This window comes from Rhinatrema bivittatum, chromosome 2 (assembly GCF_901001135.1).
Source record: "Rhinatrema bivittatum chromosome 2, aRhiBiv1.1, whole genome shotgun sequence".
NCBI classification, from domain to species: domain Eukaryota; kingdom Metazoa; phylum Chordata; class Amphibia; order Gymnophiona; family Rhinatrematidae; genus Rhinatrema; species Rhinatrema bivittatum.
In genome coordinates this window covers 126745664-126764628 of record NC_042616.1, presented here as the reverse complement: position 1 = coordinate 126764628, position 18965 = coordinate 126745664, and the positions used below count along the sequence as shown (strand labels likewise).

General features: G+C 45.7%; 1 protein-coding gene across 8 annotated transcripts in view; it reads right to left on the bottom strand.

The window, feature by feature from the left end:
• Positions 1 to 18965, bottom strand: part of ARHGAP12 (Rho GTPase activating protein 12) — a 287089-nt gene that overhangs the window by 58185 nt on the left and 209939 nt on the right. For 6 of the 8 annotated variants that reach the window (XM_029588589.1, XM_029588588.1, XM_029588591.1 and 3 more), the window contains 2 exons: positions 18381 to 18485; positions 501 to 599 (listed from right to left, as the gene is read on the bottom strand). In XM_029588589.1, the coding sequence (XP_029444449.1) occupies positions 501 to 599; positions 18381 to 18485 (204 nt within the window). The remainder of the gene's footprint in view (positions 1 to 500; positions 600 to 18380; positions 18486 to 18965) is intronic. The other 2 variants (XM_029588592.1, XM_029588594.1) reach the window with 1 other exon arrangement.

The window sequence follows — 18965 nt, the reverse complement described above, 5'->3', positions numbered from 1 at the left end:
AATACAGAGGCATTTTGACATTTTCCGTTTTATTCACCATTCCCTTTCTAATAATTCCCAACATCTCCTTCCCTACTTCTACTAAGTCCTTCAGAAGTTTTACTTTAAAACTTGATGTGCTGCAATGAAAAGCAAAGGTGTGGAGTCAATGGAAACTTGTGGCTGTCAGAGAGAAGCTCCCCCTGCTACCGCTGTACACTATTCCCAAGATGAACTGATAAAATGAGACTTGCAAACAGCATGCACCTGCAATGGTGTTTGAGAGAGTTGTTAGTCTCTAACTGTTGTGAGAACTCAGCAGCTAGAAAAAAAAACTATTTGGGAGCACAAGCTCTTCAGCAGCTCACCTTACCAGTTCTACCCATAGCATTAAATGTCAAATTGTTTTATTTTATTTCCTGTCTTTATTTTTAATGAAGAAATCCTGCTTGTTTGCCCAATTCTTTTGTATTTTGATAAAGGTGCATCAAAATCTTTACTATTACTTACAAATTACATACCTGATTACTGATTGTGTAACAGAGGGCTTTAAACCATTCATTAATTAAGCTGTCATTATCAGACTGAATTAGAAGTTCCATTCCTTGACGAGTTTTCAGCTGAAAAAAACAGGATACCATTAACATTTTTGTCTTTGCCCAACATTTATTTAAATACAACAAATTCTTCACTGTTCTGAACAATGGAACACCAATGAATTTCACAAACCAAGCATGTGCTCTATCCAGTTGAAGAACAGAAATATACACTCAACAAGTGTCCCCAGTTAATTCATGCAGAGCTGACAAACTGATACAGGTCGATCCAGTAAAGTGTGCTCCGTCGGAGCGCACTGTCACCCTGCTCTGGACGCGTATTTTCCCTTACCCCTTATTCAGTAAGGGGAGGAAAACACGCGGCCCACCCGCGGCACCTAATAGCGCCCTCAACATGCAAATGCATGTTGATGGCCCTATTAGGTATTCCCGAGCGATCCAGTAAGTAAAATGTGCAGCCAAGCCACACATTTTACTCTAAGAAATTAGCGCCGCCCAAAGGTCGGCGCTAATTTCTTCCGGCGCCAGGGAAGTGCACAGAAAAGCAGTAAAAACTGCTTTTCTGTGCACCCTCCGACTTAATATCATAGTGATATTAAGTCGGAGGTCCCCAAAAGTATAAAAAAGTAAAAAAAATAAAATAAAAAATTTTGAATTCGGCCCGCGGCTGTCGGGCCGAAAACCGGACGCTCAATTTTGCCGGCGTCCGGTTTCCGAGCCCGTGGCTGTCAGCGGGCTCGAGAACCGACGCCGGCAAAATTGAGCGTCGGCAGTCAAACCCGCTGACAGCCGCCGCTCCAGGCCAAAAGGAGGCGCTAGGGACGCGCTAGTGTCCCTAGCGCCTCCTTTTCCTCGTTTGCACCGCGTCGCCTAATTTAAATACTGGATCGCGCGCACCGGCGAGGGGCCGGTGCGCGCGCCGGGAGAGCGGGCGTTAGTCCGCTCTCCCACGGACTTTACTGGATCGGGCTGAAAGTAAGCATTCGGTGCCAGATGTACTATGCATTTTTTTGCACAAATATAAAAATATATCCTGCTATAGGTGTGTTATTTGGTTTCAACCAAATGATAAAAAAAACTGAGCATAAATAAAAATCAAATCTGATTTTTAGAACATTAAGCATACATACTGTGCATCAGTAATACCCACGAGCAGCCAGCCAAAACATCAAAGAGTTACTGGTAACTGGGAAAGGTAAGCAGGGTAGGCTGTCACACTAAATTCCCTTGTCTTAGCTTTTATTCATTTTTGCAGCCAAGAAACTGCTATAAATCTTTAAAAAATGTACACTTAGACAAATATTCTTCCTGGGCATCCAAAAGGATAACTACATTTAGGGGCGGATTTTCAGAGCCCTGCTCGCGTAAATCCGCCCAAAACCGGGCGGATTTATGCGAGCAGGGCCCTGCGCGCCGGTGAGCCTATTTTACATAGGCTCACCGGCGCGCGCAGAACCCCGGAACTCGCGTAAGTCCCGGGGTTTTCGGAGTGGGCGTGTCGGGAGGCGTGTCGGGGGCGGGGCCAGAGCACGCGGCGTTGCGGGGGCGTGTCGGCAGCGTTTTGGGGGCGGGTACGGGGGCGTGGCTACGGCCCGGGGGCATGGCCGCGCCCTCCGTACCCGCCCCAGGTCGCGGCCCGGCGCGCAGGAGGCCCGCTGGCGCGCGGGGATTTACGCCTCCCGGAGGGAGGCGTAAATCCCCCGACAAAGGTAGGATGGGGGTTTAGACAGGGCCGGGCGGGTGGGTTAGGTAGGGGAAGGGAGGGGAAGGTGAGGGGAGGGCAAAGGAAAGTTCCCTTCTAGGCCGCTCCGATTTCGGAGCGGCCTAGGAGGGAACGGGGGTAGGCTGCGCGGCTCGGCGCGCGCAGGCTATACGAAATCGATAGCCTTGCGCGCGCCGATCCAGGATTTTAGCCGATACGCGCGACTACGCGCGTATCTACTAAAATCCAGCGTACTTTTGTTTGCGCCTGGAGCGCAAACAAAAGTAGGCTGTTCGCGCTCGTCTGAAAATCTACCCCTTAATATTTAACTTATTCCTGATGCTTGTGTTCCCATTTAGGGTTATGTTGCAGCAAATCAGTTATTAACAGCAAAGGTAGGCTACAGACATGTACAAAATTTTGCCACCTGAGTATCCTGCTCCGCAGATGTAAGTTCACTAGGGGGCAGGCTACTGAGGTAGCTGCCTGCACAAGAGGCAAATGAGTAACAAATCAAAGCTCCCTTTTTACAGGATTGTTCACCTGTGACCAAAGGTGTTGCTTGTCAGAACTGAGTTGAAATCTGCCCACACAATCAATTAGAAATATGAGGGGTAAGAATGAAGACCTTTGAGGGCTACAGAGACTCCAAATCTACCTGGTCTTTCCTAGTCATTTAGTATTTCACCAGCTGGAGGAGGATAGATGAAAGTAACTATGAGGCACCATGAGACTGAGGGGCAATGGTCATTAAAGGTACCAGGCAGGAGAAGCAGACGTGATACCACGGATAATCAAAGGGTTGGGGAGTGAGAAAAAGTTTTGAGCAAACAGACTGTTACATGGCCCATAATTACTCCTTGGGGAATTTTGTTCACAAAAATTTAGAATTCTGCATACTTTCTAGTCAAAATAGCTTTTCATCATTACATTTTAAATTATTACTCAAAGATGCAGAGTTTTAAATATTTTGAGTAGAATTCCACTAAGTGTATAATGTAAGTGTCCCTTCTGTCTCTTTCCTTACTCCCCTGTCCAGATCCCTTTCATATTGCCCTCACAGATTCCAACTCTACTCACTCCCTTCCACATTCAACCCCACCCACTCTATCTCCACCCCTTAAGCCCTCCACTCCCAGAGTTTGACCCCTCTCTTACAGTCCCTCACACAGGCTCTCTCTTTTGCACACACCCTCACAGGCTCCCTCTGTCCCTCTCTCACATACACACACTCACATAGGATCCCTCTCTCTCTTGCACACACACTCACCCACCCTCACACAGGCTACCTCTCTTTCACACACACACACTTGCATGCATCCTCACACATATACAGGCATGTCAAATCTCACACACATACAGGCTAATCTCTCACTCACATATACACACACATACCCTCATGTGCACAGTGCCATATACCTCTCTCACACAGGCTTTCTTGCTTCTATCTTTTTCTGCTGTGAGTGAGATGGGCTCCACTAGCATCCCACAGGCGCCTCTCCAAATTCTCCACAAAAAGTACAAATTCTGCACAGGAGGAGAGTTCTGTGCAAATTCTGCACTCCGAACAAGTGCAGAATTCCCCCAAGAGTATATAAGAGCATAAGATATGCCATACTGGGTCCAGACCTAGGGTCCATCAAGCCCAGCATCCTATTTCCAACAGTGGACAATCAAAGTCACAAGTACATGGCAAGTACCCAAACATTAAATAGTTCTCAAGCTACTATTGCTTATTAATAGCAGTTTATAGATTTTTCCCCTAGGAAGTTATCCAAACCTTTTTTTAAACCTAGTTACACTAACTGCCCTAACCACATCCTCTGGCAATGAATTCCAGAGTACATACAGCTAAACTTTAAATCCCCTGCATGTGGGGAAACGGGGGTTACGCGCATGGCTGGGCCTTGCACGCACTGTACGTATTTTAGAATAGGCCCGGCCACACGCGAAATTCCCAATACGCACACAACAGCCAGGCCTCTATCAAGGGGCGAAGAGGGGGGCGAGGAGGGGTGGGGATCTGGAGGCCGCCAGTATCGTGGCAACTTGTCCTTGTGCAGGCGCACGCAACTTTCGCCAGAAGTTGGCATAAGTTCAGAAATAAAGAAAATGAAAAAAGGTAGGGCCTCCAAAGGGGGTCGGGGAAGAGGGGAGAGAGGGTAGGTAGGGGGGGTTAGGAAAGTTCCCGCCTTAATTGGAGAGAACTGGGAGGAAACTGGGGGAAGCCCGATCTCATTGCCACTCGTAAACTGGGCAAATCTCCACCCCTGTGCGCGCCAGCCCAGATTTTATAACATGCATGCGCATGTTATAAAATTGCACGTCCATGTGCGTATTTTTTTAAAATCTACCCTATAACGTATTAATAACAATGGGCTCAAAGTCTGCAGACTCAGGAACATTGTCAAAAATATTTTTCATGAAAAGGTGGTGGATGCCTGGAATGCCCTCTTGGAAGAAGTGGTGAAGACAAGGAATTCAAAAACAGGAAGTTGGAGAAAAACTCTAGGGGCTAAAGGATGGAAATGAAAAACCAGAGTAACCAATGGTAACTTCGTGACATTTCTGTATAGATATAACTTGCGCAGAGTGGCAATTATAACCAGCCAGTGGTGCATTCAAGGGATCCAGCTGGCATAACTTAACTTAAAGTATGGTTGAGCAATCTGGCTGATATTACTTCAACAAAGTTTGATTCAGTTCATGATGGATTGGGCAGGGGTACTCCACTTTTGTGTTTCTATAGGCAGGACAGGATTTCTGTACATTTCAAGAAGGAATGAATAAATAGAGTTGAGAGTTAGAGGTCTGGACATCATGTGCTTTACAGCTTGGAAGGAACCTCTTTACCCTTAGGAGTAACCTGCACAGCAAGAGTGGTTCTATTGTGAGGTGGAGGGAGGCAGCTGCCTCAGGCAGCAAAACTTTGAGAGCGGAAAAAAGTATTCCCCTTCACCAAACATGCCTGTGGCGGCCGCCTCATCTTGCAGGAGAGTAGGGTCAAAGCAGATCCCATCCCTCCATGAACTGAAGAGCAAAGGCCCAGCAAGGCCACAGTGAAGCCCATCCTGCCATAGCCCGAACATGAAAGGCCCTGAAGGACTGTGACACAGCCCATCCCATTGTGGCCTAAATATGTGAGGCTCGGCAGGGCCACAGCCAAAGAAGAGAGGGAGAGGCCCTGAGAAAATGTGTGCACATGTAATAATGAGAGCGAGCCTGCATGTATGTGTGAGACAGCATGCGTGCGTTTGGGAGTGTGTGTATGTGCGAGTGCCTGTATGCATTAGTGTGTTTGTGAGAAAACCTGTGTATGTCTGCGTGCGAGTGCATAAATGCATGTGTGTGAAAGTGAACTATTCATTTTTGTGAGAGGCTGTGTGCATGTCTGCCTGCATATATATGTGAGTGAGCGAGCTTGTATGCATGTCTGTGTGTATGAGATAGATAGGGTGTGAGTGCCTGTGTTGAGATCCTGTATGTCTGTGAGAAAGAAGGAGTGTTTGAGAGCCTGAGTACATGTGAAAATTTGAGAGGCAGGGTGTGTGAATATATATATATATGTAAGTAATTTCTCCATTTCCTAGCTTGTAGCCAGATGGACTCAGGACCAATGAGATGTACAAAAGCTACTCCTCTACCGGGTGGGAGGCTGCCCGTGGCCCACTTAGTGCTGCCCTTGCAAAGGCTGTATCCTCCCTGGCCTGGGCATCCAGGCGGTAGAACCTGGAGAAGGTGTGTAGGGAGGAACATGTCGCCGCCCGACAGATCTCGGCTGGCGAAAGCCACCTTGTTTCAGCCCAGGATGCCTGGGCCCTTGTAGAATGCACCTTGACCTATACAGGTAGTGGTTTTCCTGCCTCTATGTAGGTTGCATTAATTACTTCTTTGATCCAGTGGGCTATGGTCGCCTGTGATGCCGCTTCCCCTTGTTTCTTCCCGCTGTGAAGAACGAACAGGTGATCAGTTTTGCACAAGGATTCCGATCCCTTCAGATATCGGACTAGGATTCTGCAGACATTCAAGTGGCAAAGGAGGTGCAAGTCTTCCGAATTTCTGTGTGTTCATCTGGTGATGGTAAGGATATGGTCTGGTTCATATGGAACAGGGAAACCACTTTTGGAAGGAAGGATGGTAACATATGCAGCTGTATGGTGCCTGGGGTGAACCTGAGGAACGGTTCGACAGGATAATGCTTGAAGTTCACAGATGCGCCAGCTGAGCATATTGCGATCAAGAATGCTGTCTAAGGTCAAGAGGCGTAGAGACAGACCACTTGTTGGTCTGAAGGACTCCCCTGCTAGGAAGTCTAGTACTAGGTTCAGGTTCCATAGAGGCACCGGCCACTTTAGTGGTGGCCGAAGTTGTTTGACTCCTTTCAGGAAGCGAGACACATCAGGATGAGCTGATAGTCTGATGCCGTCCACTTCAGACCTGAAACAGGCCAGTGCTGCGACTTGAACCTTGAGGGAGTTGAGAAACAACCTCTTCTGCATAACGTCCTGTAGGAATTCTAGGATCGTAGGAATCTTGGCTGTCCTCGGAAGGAGGGCGCGGTCTTCAACCAGGCTTCAAATACTCTCCAGATCCATATGTAAGACAGAGATGTGGAGAACTTGCGTGCTAGGAGCAGGGTGTCAATCACGGCTTTTGAGTAGCCACACTTCTTTAGGTTAGACCTCTCAAGGGCCATACCATAAGAGAGAATCAAACCAGGTCTTCGTGGGAGATTGATCCCTGCTGAAGAAGGTCCCTGTATGGTGGTAGATGCAGAGGATTCCCCAATAGTCTTCACAGGTCTGCGTGTACCATGGTCTTCTTGGCCAATCCGGGGCGACTAGTAGGACTAGTCCTCTGTGGTGCTCTCTCTTGTGAATGACCCTGCCCAGTAGCAGCCAGGGTGGGAAGGCGTACAGGTGGTCTTCCTCTGGCCAGTTCTGGACGAGAGCATCGATTCCTTGAGATTGTGATTCTCGTCTGCAGCTGAAAAATCTGGGGACTTGGGCATTGCGACGAGTTGCTAGGAGGTCCATGGCTGGGGGACCCCATCGATTCATTATCAGCTGGAAGGCTGTGTCCGCCAGCAACCATTCCCCCAGGTCTAGGCTCTCTCTGAGATAATCCACTGAGATGTTGTCTTTTCCCATGATGTGGGAGGCCGAAATCCCTTGCAGGTTTGTTTCCACCCACTCCATGAGAGGGTCTATTTCCAGAGACATCTGCTGGCTCTTGGTTCCTCCCTAGCAGTTGATGTAGGCCACGGTTGTTGCATTGTCTGACATGACAGACAGACTTGCCTTGGAGTCTGTGGCTGAATCGCAGGCAGGTTAGTCTGACTGCTCGAGCTTCCAGGCGATTTATGTTCCATTCCGCCTCTTCTTTGTTCCATTGTCCATGGGCTGTTAGTTCCTGACAGGGGGCTCCCCACCCTCTCAGACTCGCATCCGTGGTGAATAAGATCCACTTCGGTGTGGATAAGTTTACGCCTCTGCTTAGTTGTTCTTCCTCTAGCCACCATTGAAGCTGATGCCGAACCTCTGCAGTAGCTGGAGGCGACTTGAATAGTTCTGGGACACTGGATTCCATCGTGACAGTAGGGAGCGTTGTAGTGGTCGCATATGAGCTGTTGCCTACGGAACTACTTCCAGAGTTGATGTCATGAGGCCGAGGACTTGAAGGTAGTCCCATACCTTGGGGCGAGCTGAGTTCAACAGGTTTTGCAATTAGCCCAGTTTCCTTCTCCTTGGAGGGGGAAGATAGACCTTGTCCTGCTTGGTATCGAACCAGACTCCCAGGTATTCTAGTGACTGGGAGGGCTGTAGGCAGTTCTTGGCTGTGTTCACGACCCACTCGAGCTCTTGTAGTAGGTTCTTGACTCTCCTCCAGAGACTTTGCTCTGATCAGCCAATTGTCCAAGTAAGGATGTACCAGGACTCCTCCTTTCCTCAGTGCTGCCACTACTACCATCATAATTTTGGTGAAGGTTCTGGGAGCGGTAGCTAGTCCGAAGAGTAGCGCTTGAAATTGGTAATGATTGCCCAGTATCGCAAAGCGCATGAAGAACTGGTGGTCCTGATGGACCGGGATGTGAAGGTAGGCTTCGGATAGGTCCAGGGAGGTTAAGATTTCTCCAGGTTGTACTGCCATTATAATGGAACATAGGGTTTCCATGCGGAAGAGTGGTACCTTCAGGTAACGGTCGATAGCCTTGAGGTCCAGGATGGGCCGGAATGTTCCTTCTTTCTTGGGAACGATAAAATAGATGGAATAGTGGCCAGTATTTTGTTGAGACGGCACCGGAGCTATTGCCTTCAAGCTGAGTAGTCTTGCTAGTGTGGTTTCCACTGAAAGTCTCTTGGAGTGGGAGTGGCACGGTGATCTCAAATTTGTCTGGGGGGATGCTTTGGAATTCCAGGGAGTACCCCTCTCGAATGATAGTTAGGACCCACTTGTCCGATGTTACCTCGACCCATCTTTGGTAGAAGAGGGTAAGTATGCTCCCTATGTCTTCTTCCTGTGGATGGGTCTGTGTCTTCTCATTGTGGGGTATGGCCAGAGCCTGCCCCTGAGCTTGCTCCTCTCCATTTTTTTTTGAAGGGGTTAATAAACATGTGGCTAAAGGTTAACCAGTAGATGTAGTATATTTGGATTTTCAGAAGGCGTTTGACAAAGTCCCTCATGAGAGGCTTCTAAGAAAACTAAAAAGTCATGGGATAGGAGGCAATGTCCTTTCGTGGATTACAAACTGGTTAAAAGACAGCAAAGAGAGTAGGATTAAATGGTCAATTTTCTCAGTGGAAAAGGGTAAACAGTGGAGTGCCTCAGGGATTTGTACTTGGACCGGTGCTTTTTAATATATATATATATATATATAAATGATCTGGAAAGGAATATGACGAGTGAGGTTATCAAATTTGCGGACGATACAAAATTATTCAGAGTAGTTAAATCACAAGCAGATTGTGATACATTACAGGAGGACCTTGCAAGACTGGAAGATTGGGCATCAAAATGGCAGATGAAATTTAATGTGGACAAGAGCAAGGTGTTGCATATAGGGAAAAATAACCCTTGCTGTAGTTACACGATGTTAGGTTCCTTATTATGAGCTACCACCCAGGAAAAAGATCTAGGCATCATAGTGGATAATACTTTAAAATAGTCTGCTCAGTGTGCTGCAGCAGTCAAAAAAGCAAAAAGAATGTTAGGAATTATTAGGAAGGGAATAGTTAATAAAATGGAAAATGTCATAATGCCTCTATATCGCTCCATAGTGAGATCGCACCTTGAATACTGTGTACAATTCTGGGCGCCAATTCTCAAAAAAGATATAGTTGCGATGGAGAAGGTACAGAGAAGGGCAACCAAAATGATAAAGGGGATGGAACAGCTCCCCTATGAGGAAAGGCTGAAGAGGTTAGGACTGTTCAGCTTGGAAAAAGAGACGGCTGAGGGAGGATATGATAGAGGTCTTTAAGATCATGAGAGGTCTTGAAAGAGTAGATGTGGCATTCATGAAGTTAGCAAGTAGCACATTTAAGACTAATCAGAGAAAATTCTTTTTCACTCAATGCACAATAAAGTTCTGGAATTTGTTGCCAGAGGATGTGGTTAGTGCAGTTAATGTAGCTGGGTTCAAAAAAGGTTTGGATAAGTTCTTGGAGGAGACGTCCATTAACGGCTATTAATCAAGTTTACTTAGGGAATAGCCACTTCTATTAATTGCATCAGTAGCATGGAATCTTCTTAGAGTTTGGGTAATTGCTAGGTTCTTGTGGCCTGATTTGGCCTCTGTTGGAAACAGGATGCTGGGCTTGATGGACCCTTGGTCTGACCCAGCATGGCAATTTCTTATGTTATGTTCTTATGTTCTTAATGTGCCTGTTCCGAAAGAACTGAGACCTTCCTGAAGAACAAGGTGCTTGGGACTGTGTGCTCTTGTAAGTTCTTCTGGGGGAGGAGCACTGATATGTACTTTTGCTCCTGTCTTCAGGTAATCGTTGTACTGGAGCCATTTGTTGGCTAACTTCTCCAGTTCACTCCCGAACAGGAGAGATCCTTTAAAGGGAATTTTTGTGAGGTTCGCTTTGGAAGTAGTGTCAGTCGACCAATTTCGGAGCCATAATTATCTTCTTGCCGCCACTGCGGCGGAGACTCCCCTGGATGATGTGCTCACGAGGTCTGTGGTAGCATCGGTGAGAAAGGAGACCGCAGGTTCCATCGCTTCTCCGGGCGTGGTAGATTCTCTGGAGAGGATCAAACAGGAACGTGCCACCAAGGCACAGGAGGCGGCAATTTGTAGCATCATTGCTGAAACAAAGGACTGCTTAAGGATGGCTTCCAGCCTTCTGACTCGGGCATCCTTCAGTGCCGCTCCTCCCTCCACAGGGATCATAGTGCGTTTTGAAACAGCACAGATCATAGCGTCCACTTTAGGGAAGTGTAGAAGTTCCTTGGCCGTGGGCTCCAGCGGGTTATAGGGCTTCTAGTGCCCGTCCCCCTTTAAAACTGGCTTCTGGAGCATTCCATTCCAGGTCAATCAGTTCCTTGATGGGCTCCAACATAGGAAGATAGCATGAGGCTTTACGAAGGTACACCACATGGGATTCTTTTTCAGTTCCGATGAGGGTTCAGTGCCTGGGAGACCCAGTGTCTTCATAGTTTGGGACACGAGGGCTAATTCATCTTTGTGGAAGAATCGGAGCATGGTCCAGTATGGCTTTATCCCTTGGGGGGGGGGGGGAATTTCCCCTTCTTCCAGGAAGTTGGTTTCCTCATCTGAGGTGTCTGGATCCCCATCCAGGATGCTCTTGGTTAGGAGAGGCATGTCTCGAGAGCCTCGGGAGGTGCTGGGAAGGTCTTGTGCTTCCGGCGGAGTTTGAGACAAGCGGACAGCTGGGGCTGGTTGCGCCTGGACAAAGGTTGCAGCCCTTTGAAAAATTCCACCCAGGAAAAGGTTCCTGAGTCCATGTTGATACCAGGAGGGATTGTAGTGGAAGCCCCTGCGGAACTTTCCTGTGGGGGCGCCGAGCTGGACATAGTTAGGTCCTGGGTGCCATCATCAGTGGTTCCGGATCCCTCTCCTGGCTGTGGGAGGTCTTGATTTGGTTCTCCATGGTTCTGCTTGCACTGCTGGCACAGGAGGGATTCTAATTCAGGCTGCGCAGCTCTCAAGTGGCAGGCTGGGCAAAGGAAGGGTCCCTTGTCCTTCTTGGATGGAGGTGCCATTTTTTGTGCGCGTGTAGGGCTTAAAAACTCATCCGAGCGAGAGTTATGCGCGTAGATGCTCTTAGTTGTGCGCGGAGAGCACAGAAGTTATGCGCAGTACGTGCACACAAGCTGTGCATGCAGGCGGCGGGCTTTGTGCACGTGGCACAGTTATCTGCGCAGTTGTGCGTGCGGCCTAGCTGTGAACGCCACTGTGCGAACGACAGATGCGCGCGAAGTTAAGAGTGTATCCCTACGGACGCGCTCAAGTTAGGCGCCTCAGGCTTCTGGCCTGCTCCGCATGAGGAAGATGGCGTCGACGACCCCGGCGACAAGATGGCAATCCCTCCCAGAGGATCTCCATGTGTGTGGACCCTTGCACCAGATCGGGGCCTAGCCAGAGGGAGGCTGCTCAACCTGATTTAAACCTTGTCGGAGGAAGGTTGGTATGGCTGTTCAAGTTTTGGAGACCGGAGACTTAGAAGTAAGGTTTTCTATCTTACCTGGTCTTGGTACTTACCGGTCGCATGCTGGGCGGTCTCCAGCTGCGGGGTGGAGAGGGAAATATCTTTACCACCACGCTCGAATCTGCACCCCGCTGCCTTTCAGCCACACTGGGGGCTACATCCACGCTGGGAATCGGCCGGCGGACTAAGGCTCACCTCTGAGGGATATTGAATCGACCTCAGGAAAGTCTCGACTGGGGGAAGGGACAGTTAGGTTTCACTGCAGGAGAAGCAGGGCTCTTTTCTTAAAGGTAAATTTTCTCTCTTTCTTGTAAATGTTACACTATTCTTTTTTGGATAGTGTCTGCATCTGCTATGGGAGACAGAGAAATACGGAAGAGCTAAGCATGCTGCACGGGTATATGTAGGCTGTCAGCTTTGAAATCTGACTCCATCTCCCATCTGCTATCAGGAGAGCACAATACCCATTGGTCCTGAGTCCACCTGGCTACACACTAGGAAATGCGTTTTGAGGCCTGGTGTAATATGTGCAGTATTGCCTTTTCATTGGTAGGGTTGTTACTGTTTGAGTGCTATTTTGGTATGGAAGGTTTACTATACTGAAATTGTAAACCAGTTTACTCATGGCTTTCTGAGGGCCAAGCCTACATCCAATAAACTGTACAGTAATTTTAATACCATATGGGTCCCAAATGTCTTTTTTTGTAGGGTTTTTTAGATGGCACCACAGCAGTACAGTAAAAATAATATACATGTAATATTTTTCCTCAGACTATTATGAATATCCTTTTTTATGTAAAATCTATTATAAGTGCACAATTTTTGATTGTGTGCGTTGAGTGCTGGGAAGGAGGGGGGGAGAAGGCAGTAAAGTTCGCCTAGGTTGCCTTACACTCTTGCACTGACCTGATGTGAGTCCACCACACACAGACCCCCACCATTCACTAATCTCCCATTTCTGCAGGGGGAAAATGCTGGGATAACATGGTAGGGTTCTTGGGAGTGTGGCAGAGTTCCCAGCTTCCTAGAAATATCATCACTTACACTATCTTTCCCTGCTTTCCCCCTTCTGCAGCATTTCAAATAATCAAAAAGGCCAGAATCCAAGTGCTCCCCTCCTCTTTTCGTCTCTCAATGATTTGACCTGTGATGTGCCTTTGGGGTGGGGCGGGGGGGCACACCAGCTCATTCCTCACCTCAGGCAAGACTGCTTTGAGCCTCTCCTGCTGCACAGAACAGCAGTACAACCTTAAAAGCCTTGCCGGGCAGACTAGATGGAAAATGTTGGTGTTTATCTGCCAACGTTTACTATGTTACTATATTGGCTGTACTCAGTTAAGGATATCAGTGCTTTAGGTAGGTTGGTAGGTAGCAGTACAAAGTGGAAGACAATTATAAGAGAATATTTCTGTCTTTAAACATTAGTTAATAGATATCACACTAGTTTCTATCTACCCAGTCCTGCCAAGCTGTATTTGCCATTGCTGCTATTTTCCATAGGCACGCATGTTGCAGATATATAAGCCTTAATCAGAATGACAGTGCATCATCTAGTTTCATTTAAAACCATCATTGGACATGTCAGCCATTTCTGGATTCAATTATGGAGGGCAGGAAGAGGCAATAAGAGATAAGACTAACTATGTAAAGTAAGAGAATGGACAGAAGTATTGCATACTAAATGAGCCATCTCTTATGCTTGGTGTCCATGCAATATTCTCCTGACAAGGACCTGTCTTTTTACCCTTAATTAAATGTGAACAGAGGCTTATCAGATGGTAAAGTGTCTGTGTGTTCCAGTTTGTATTTTTGTGTGTGTCCTCCCTCCTCTTATAATTGTAACAATTGGATCTAGCTCCAAACTCTGTATAGAGGTAGGTTTTTGAGATGGCATTTAAGAACCTAAGAAATATCATGCTGGTTCTGACCAATAGTCCATCGAGTCCAGCATCCTGTTTGACCAGGTTGCCAGAAAATATCTAGCAAATCTCAATATCTGTTTCATATTGCCCTCCCCAATAATTAAGAGGTGGAGAAATCAAAGTCTATTTATGGATCTGTCCTCCAGAAAAGTGTTCAAACCCTTTTTAAACTCAGTTATGCTACTAGCCTTAACCACACTTTCTGGCAAGAAGTTCCATAGCTTAATTATGTGTTGAATGAAAAAAACCACTCCTAAATTTGTTTTAAATCTGCTACTTGTTAGCTTCAGGAAGTGCCTCCTAGTCTTAGTACTGTTTGATACTGTAAATAACTGTTCCCTATTAATCTGTTCTATACTATATATAATTTTATAAACCTCTATCATATCCCCTTCAAAGACATCTCTTTTCCAAGCTGAGGAGTCCTAACCCATTTAGCCTTTCTTCATGTGGAAGCCATTCATCCCTGTAATTATTGTCCTTGCCCTTCTCTATACAGATACAAAGGCATCGTCATATTCTTAGTTTTGTTTTCTATTCTTTTCCCAACAATTCTTAACATTCTATTTGCTTTTTTGGCTGGTACTGCACACTAAGCTGAAGATTTCAACATGTTAACTTAATGACACCAAGATCCTTTAGCTGGGTAATTTTGTTCTTAACTATAGTTTTGACCATTTTGCCAGCACTGATGGCAAGCTTATTTGTTCTGTGTTTTTCGGAATCCCCATCAAAGCCTTTTAAAAATTGGCATTACATTGGCTATCCTGGAAGATTTTAATGCTATGTTACAGATTAACAAGGGAAGATCTGCAATTTTATAGTTGAGTTCTTTCAGAACTCTGGGATGAATGCCATCAGGTTCGGGTGATTTGTTGCTATTTAGCCTGTCAATTTTTTCTACTACATCCTCCAGTTTAACAATCATTTGCTTCAGGTCCTTCAATTCCTTACCTTCAAAGAATGGTTCTGGTGTGGGAATCTTTCCAACATCCTCTTCAATAAAGACCAAAGCAAAGAACTCATTTAACTTTTCTGCAATGGTTTTGTCTTCTCTGAGCACCCTTACCACCACCTGGTCATCTAGTGGTCCAACTAACTCCTTCAGAGGTTTCTTGCTTCCAATTTTCAAAGTTGGTAAATGATTTGAGGAGATATAGGAGAGGGGGGAAGATGGCAGTTTTCCATAGGAAATGCATGTGATTTGTATATGTCCCGTCCCCCCCCCTCCCCTTATAACCTTGAAATGGACAGACCTAAATCTAGCAAACACCAAATGTGAGCAAACACTCACAAAGCTGGTGCGTGATCTGGAGGGTGCAGAGGAACCCCACTGTGAGGACAATATTAGCACTTTTCCAAAATAAATGCATGGGGATTGAACTAAGGCTACCTAAAATGTCACATTTTCTACTGGTTAATTACCTTTTCCGGCAGCCACAGAGAAGAAATGGAAGTTGTGCCTTAGTAATCAGTAAGAATTTTTTGAAGGTGTAAATCATATGGATAAGGTTGAGCTGGCTGAAATAGGATATCTAGATTTTCAGAAGGCATTTGGCAAAGTCCCTGATGAGAGGAAACTAAAGTGTCTTACAATATGAAGTATCGTATGATTATAAATTAATAGGTGATTAAGGGATAGGAAACAAAAATTAGAACTAAATGGTCAATTTTGCCAATCGAGAGAGCTAAATAGTGAAGTGTGTCAGGGATCTGTATTGAGATCCATGTTGCTTAGCATTCTTTAATGATGTGGAAAATGGAGCAATGAAAGAGGTGATCAAATTAGATGACAAAATGATTTAAAATAGTTAACATGAGTAGACTGAGGAATTGCAGAATGAATTTGCAATACTAGGGTACTGGTTTATGGTAGATAAACAAATGTGGATAAGTGCAAAATGATGCACATAGAAGAAAACATATAATCAAATATATGCACAATGTTGGGTTTCACATTAAGAGTTACCACTCAAGAAAAGGACCTGAGTGTCCCTTCCACTCGCTCTCCTTACCCCCTGGCCACTTTGCCCTCTCAGGCCCCAACTCCTCCACCTGCTAGTATTTCTCCCCTCCACCTCTAGGCTCAACCCCTTCCACTCTATCGCCAGTCCCAGAGTTTGACCCTGTTCTCAGTATTGCTCCTCACACAGACTCCCCTCTGTCCCTCTCTCTCACACACATGCTCCCTCTCTCTAGCGCACATACACACCCCCTCATACAGGCTCCCTCACTCTCTCACACAAACATATCCCCTCATACAGGGTCCCTCCCTCTTGCATACACACCCACACAAGCTCCCTTTCTTAAGTATACATCCTCACACAGGTTACCTTTGTCTCTCTCTCATGCACCCCTTCACACAGGTTCTGTCACACATACACAATCCCTTCACATAGGCTAGCACCCTCACATACACACGATCCCTTTTTCATACACACCAGCTTCCAATCTCTCACACATACACTCCTTCACAAACTCCTCATATAGGCTCCCTTTCTCTTGCACCCACACTCAATGGTCCCCTCCCCCCCTTCCTCACAGATACATTCACTGTCACTGGGGCCTTCATCTTTGCCGCGAGCGGAGGGTGTCCTTGGTGCATCGGGGCATTCATCTTTGCCGCGAGCGGAACGCAGCCCGCAGCACATGGAGGCTTTCATCTTCGCAGCAAATGACGCGCCGGGGCCTTCATCTTCGTGCGCTCCGTTCGTGGCATGCCGGGGCCTCCTTTGCCATTTTCTGAATAGAATTTGGCAATTCTGCACGGGGGGGGGGGGGGGAATTCTGCACAAATTCTGCGCTCCGCAGTAGCGCAGAATTCCCCCACGACTAACTATAGCCACACCTTGAGAACTGAACATAGTTCTCATTGCACATGTCAAAAAATGACAGCAGAACTAGAAAAAGTGCAGAGGGCGGCAACAAAAATGACAGTACGGATGGAATGGCTCCCTTATGAAGAAATATTAAACAGTTTATGGATCTTCAGTACTGCCAAGAGACGATACAAGCTATATTAGAGGTTTATCAAATTATGGCCTGGATTTATCAAAATGCACTAAATATCGCATGCGATAGGAAAAGGGGTGTGTTTTATGGTAATAGGCAGTTTATTGCAATTTGCGCGAATACCTATGTGAAGTGCTAAGTTACAGCAACTTGTGATAACTTTTTTGCACTTTGTGATAAATGCCAGAATTGTTGTATTTCCTACATACAACCACTGGAGGGACCATATTTATTAAGTCTAAGCTCCTGGAGAGCCAGCCTAGCTGTCAGGGCCCTTCTACAACCAGAGGGGGAGGGAGAGAGAGAGGGAGAGAGACTAGCCATAATGCCCTCATCCTAGGTAGGTATTTGTATCTCTATAGGAGGCTCACCTAGTAACTCGAGGTGAGGGTTAGGTATTAGTGTAGGGGTTAGGGGCCATTTTGACATTCAAAATGAGACGTACAAACAGAACAGTGTTCTCTTGTGAAGATTTGATGACCTTCGGAGTGAGGAAACTCACCCAAAGATGAGATTTGTGCAATGTTCTCTCAACCTAGCTTGATGGAATCTCTACCTGGGTAACATCAAGCTAGGTTGAGAGCACACTGCACAAATCTCATCTTTGGGTGAGTTTCCTCACTCCGAAGGTCATCAAATCTTCACAAGGGAGCACTGTTCTGTTCATACGTCTCATTTTGAATGTCAAAATGGCCCCTAACCCCTACACTAATACCTAAACCTCACCTCGAGTTACTAGGGGGGCCTCCTATAGAGATATAAATACCTACCTAGGATGAGGGCATTATGACTAGTCTCTCTCTCTCTCCCTGTGGTTGTAGAAGGGCCCTGACAGCTAGGCTGGCTCTCTAGGACCTTAAAATGGCATGTGTGAAAAAAATCACAAAGTGCAATAAAGCCTGGTCACACAGCTTTATGTAAATGAAAAAGGTGTAGTTAAAACATGCATTAAAGCCATGCGATACAGCTTCACAAAATAGTGAACCCAAAATAGTGGTCACAAATCACACCCCAAACTCCTCCCTTTTTTCTGATTTGCATCGCACCATGAGTTATGGTGCTCTCTCAGGTGTTAAAGGCGTTTTCGCATGCGTTAAAGGGGCTTACACATGCAAAAACGCCTTATAGCAATTTAATAAATGACCCTATATGTGAGACGTAGAACAAGTTTAATATGGAATAGTTATTGTTATCAAGAAGACCCGGGGATACTCCATAATACCAGTTGACTTTAAAAAAGGTTTGGACATGTTTCTGGAGGGCAGGACTCCAACTCTTATTATTTGGTGTAATATAGAATAGAACATCTTCTCCTATTGGGATCTCCAGGTATTTCCCAGTATCCAGACTGGCCACTAACAGAGACAGGATACTGGGCTCAATAAACCATTAGTCTGAAACAGCTTGGCACTTATGTTCAGCTCATCATACTAACAGGCCAAATTGCCCCGCAAAATAAATCTTAAAAAAACATGAATGCCTATTTCAGTATAGGAGCTGAAACAAATTTTTCTTAAAAAGATGATCTTACCTCAATGACATTCTTTTTGCTGGATTTTTCCTTTGAAGCCCATTCAATAAGTGCTCCTTTCAGGTCTACTGTAAACTCAGGTTTGGATTGATTGCTGCCAAACTTCTGAAAATAAGAGGCCAAAAAAATAGTGTTTTTCTTTTATTAGTTAATACAACTATTCTTAGCTTTGCTTTGATCAAATAATATTTCTCGGGAAAATAGGCTGAGTAGAATTCTAGAATTCTAAATTAATTTGAGATACACATTGTAAACCTGGTAATTATTTCTTTTAAAGCCGATAGCTTAAAACAAAATTCTGGTTTTCAAATGGATCCTGGGGTAAGGAAATGAGTAGCAGGATGAATGGAATATATTAATGCAGTGGAACGTTTATATCATATCAATTACATAACTAGCTAATAAAAACATTTATAAATGTTTAGTGTAGATATTCATCCAGAGCAGATCAGAAGGTACTAAGGATTAAGAATAGAACATTTCCATAAAATTTCAATAGCTGGAACTGTATATTAGTAGTGCTATATTAGTGTACAAAAAATACCACATTAAGTGTATAAGTAAAGAACTGCAACATCAAAGAAT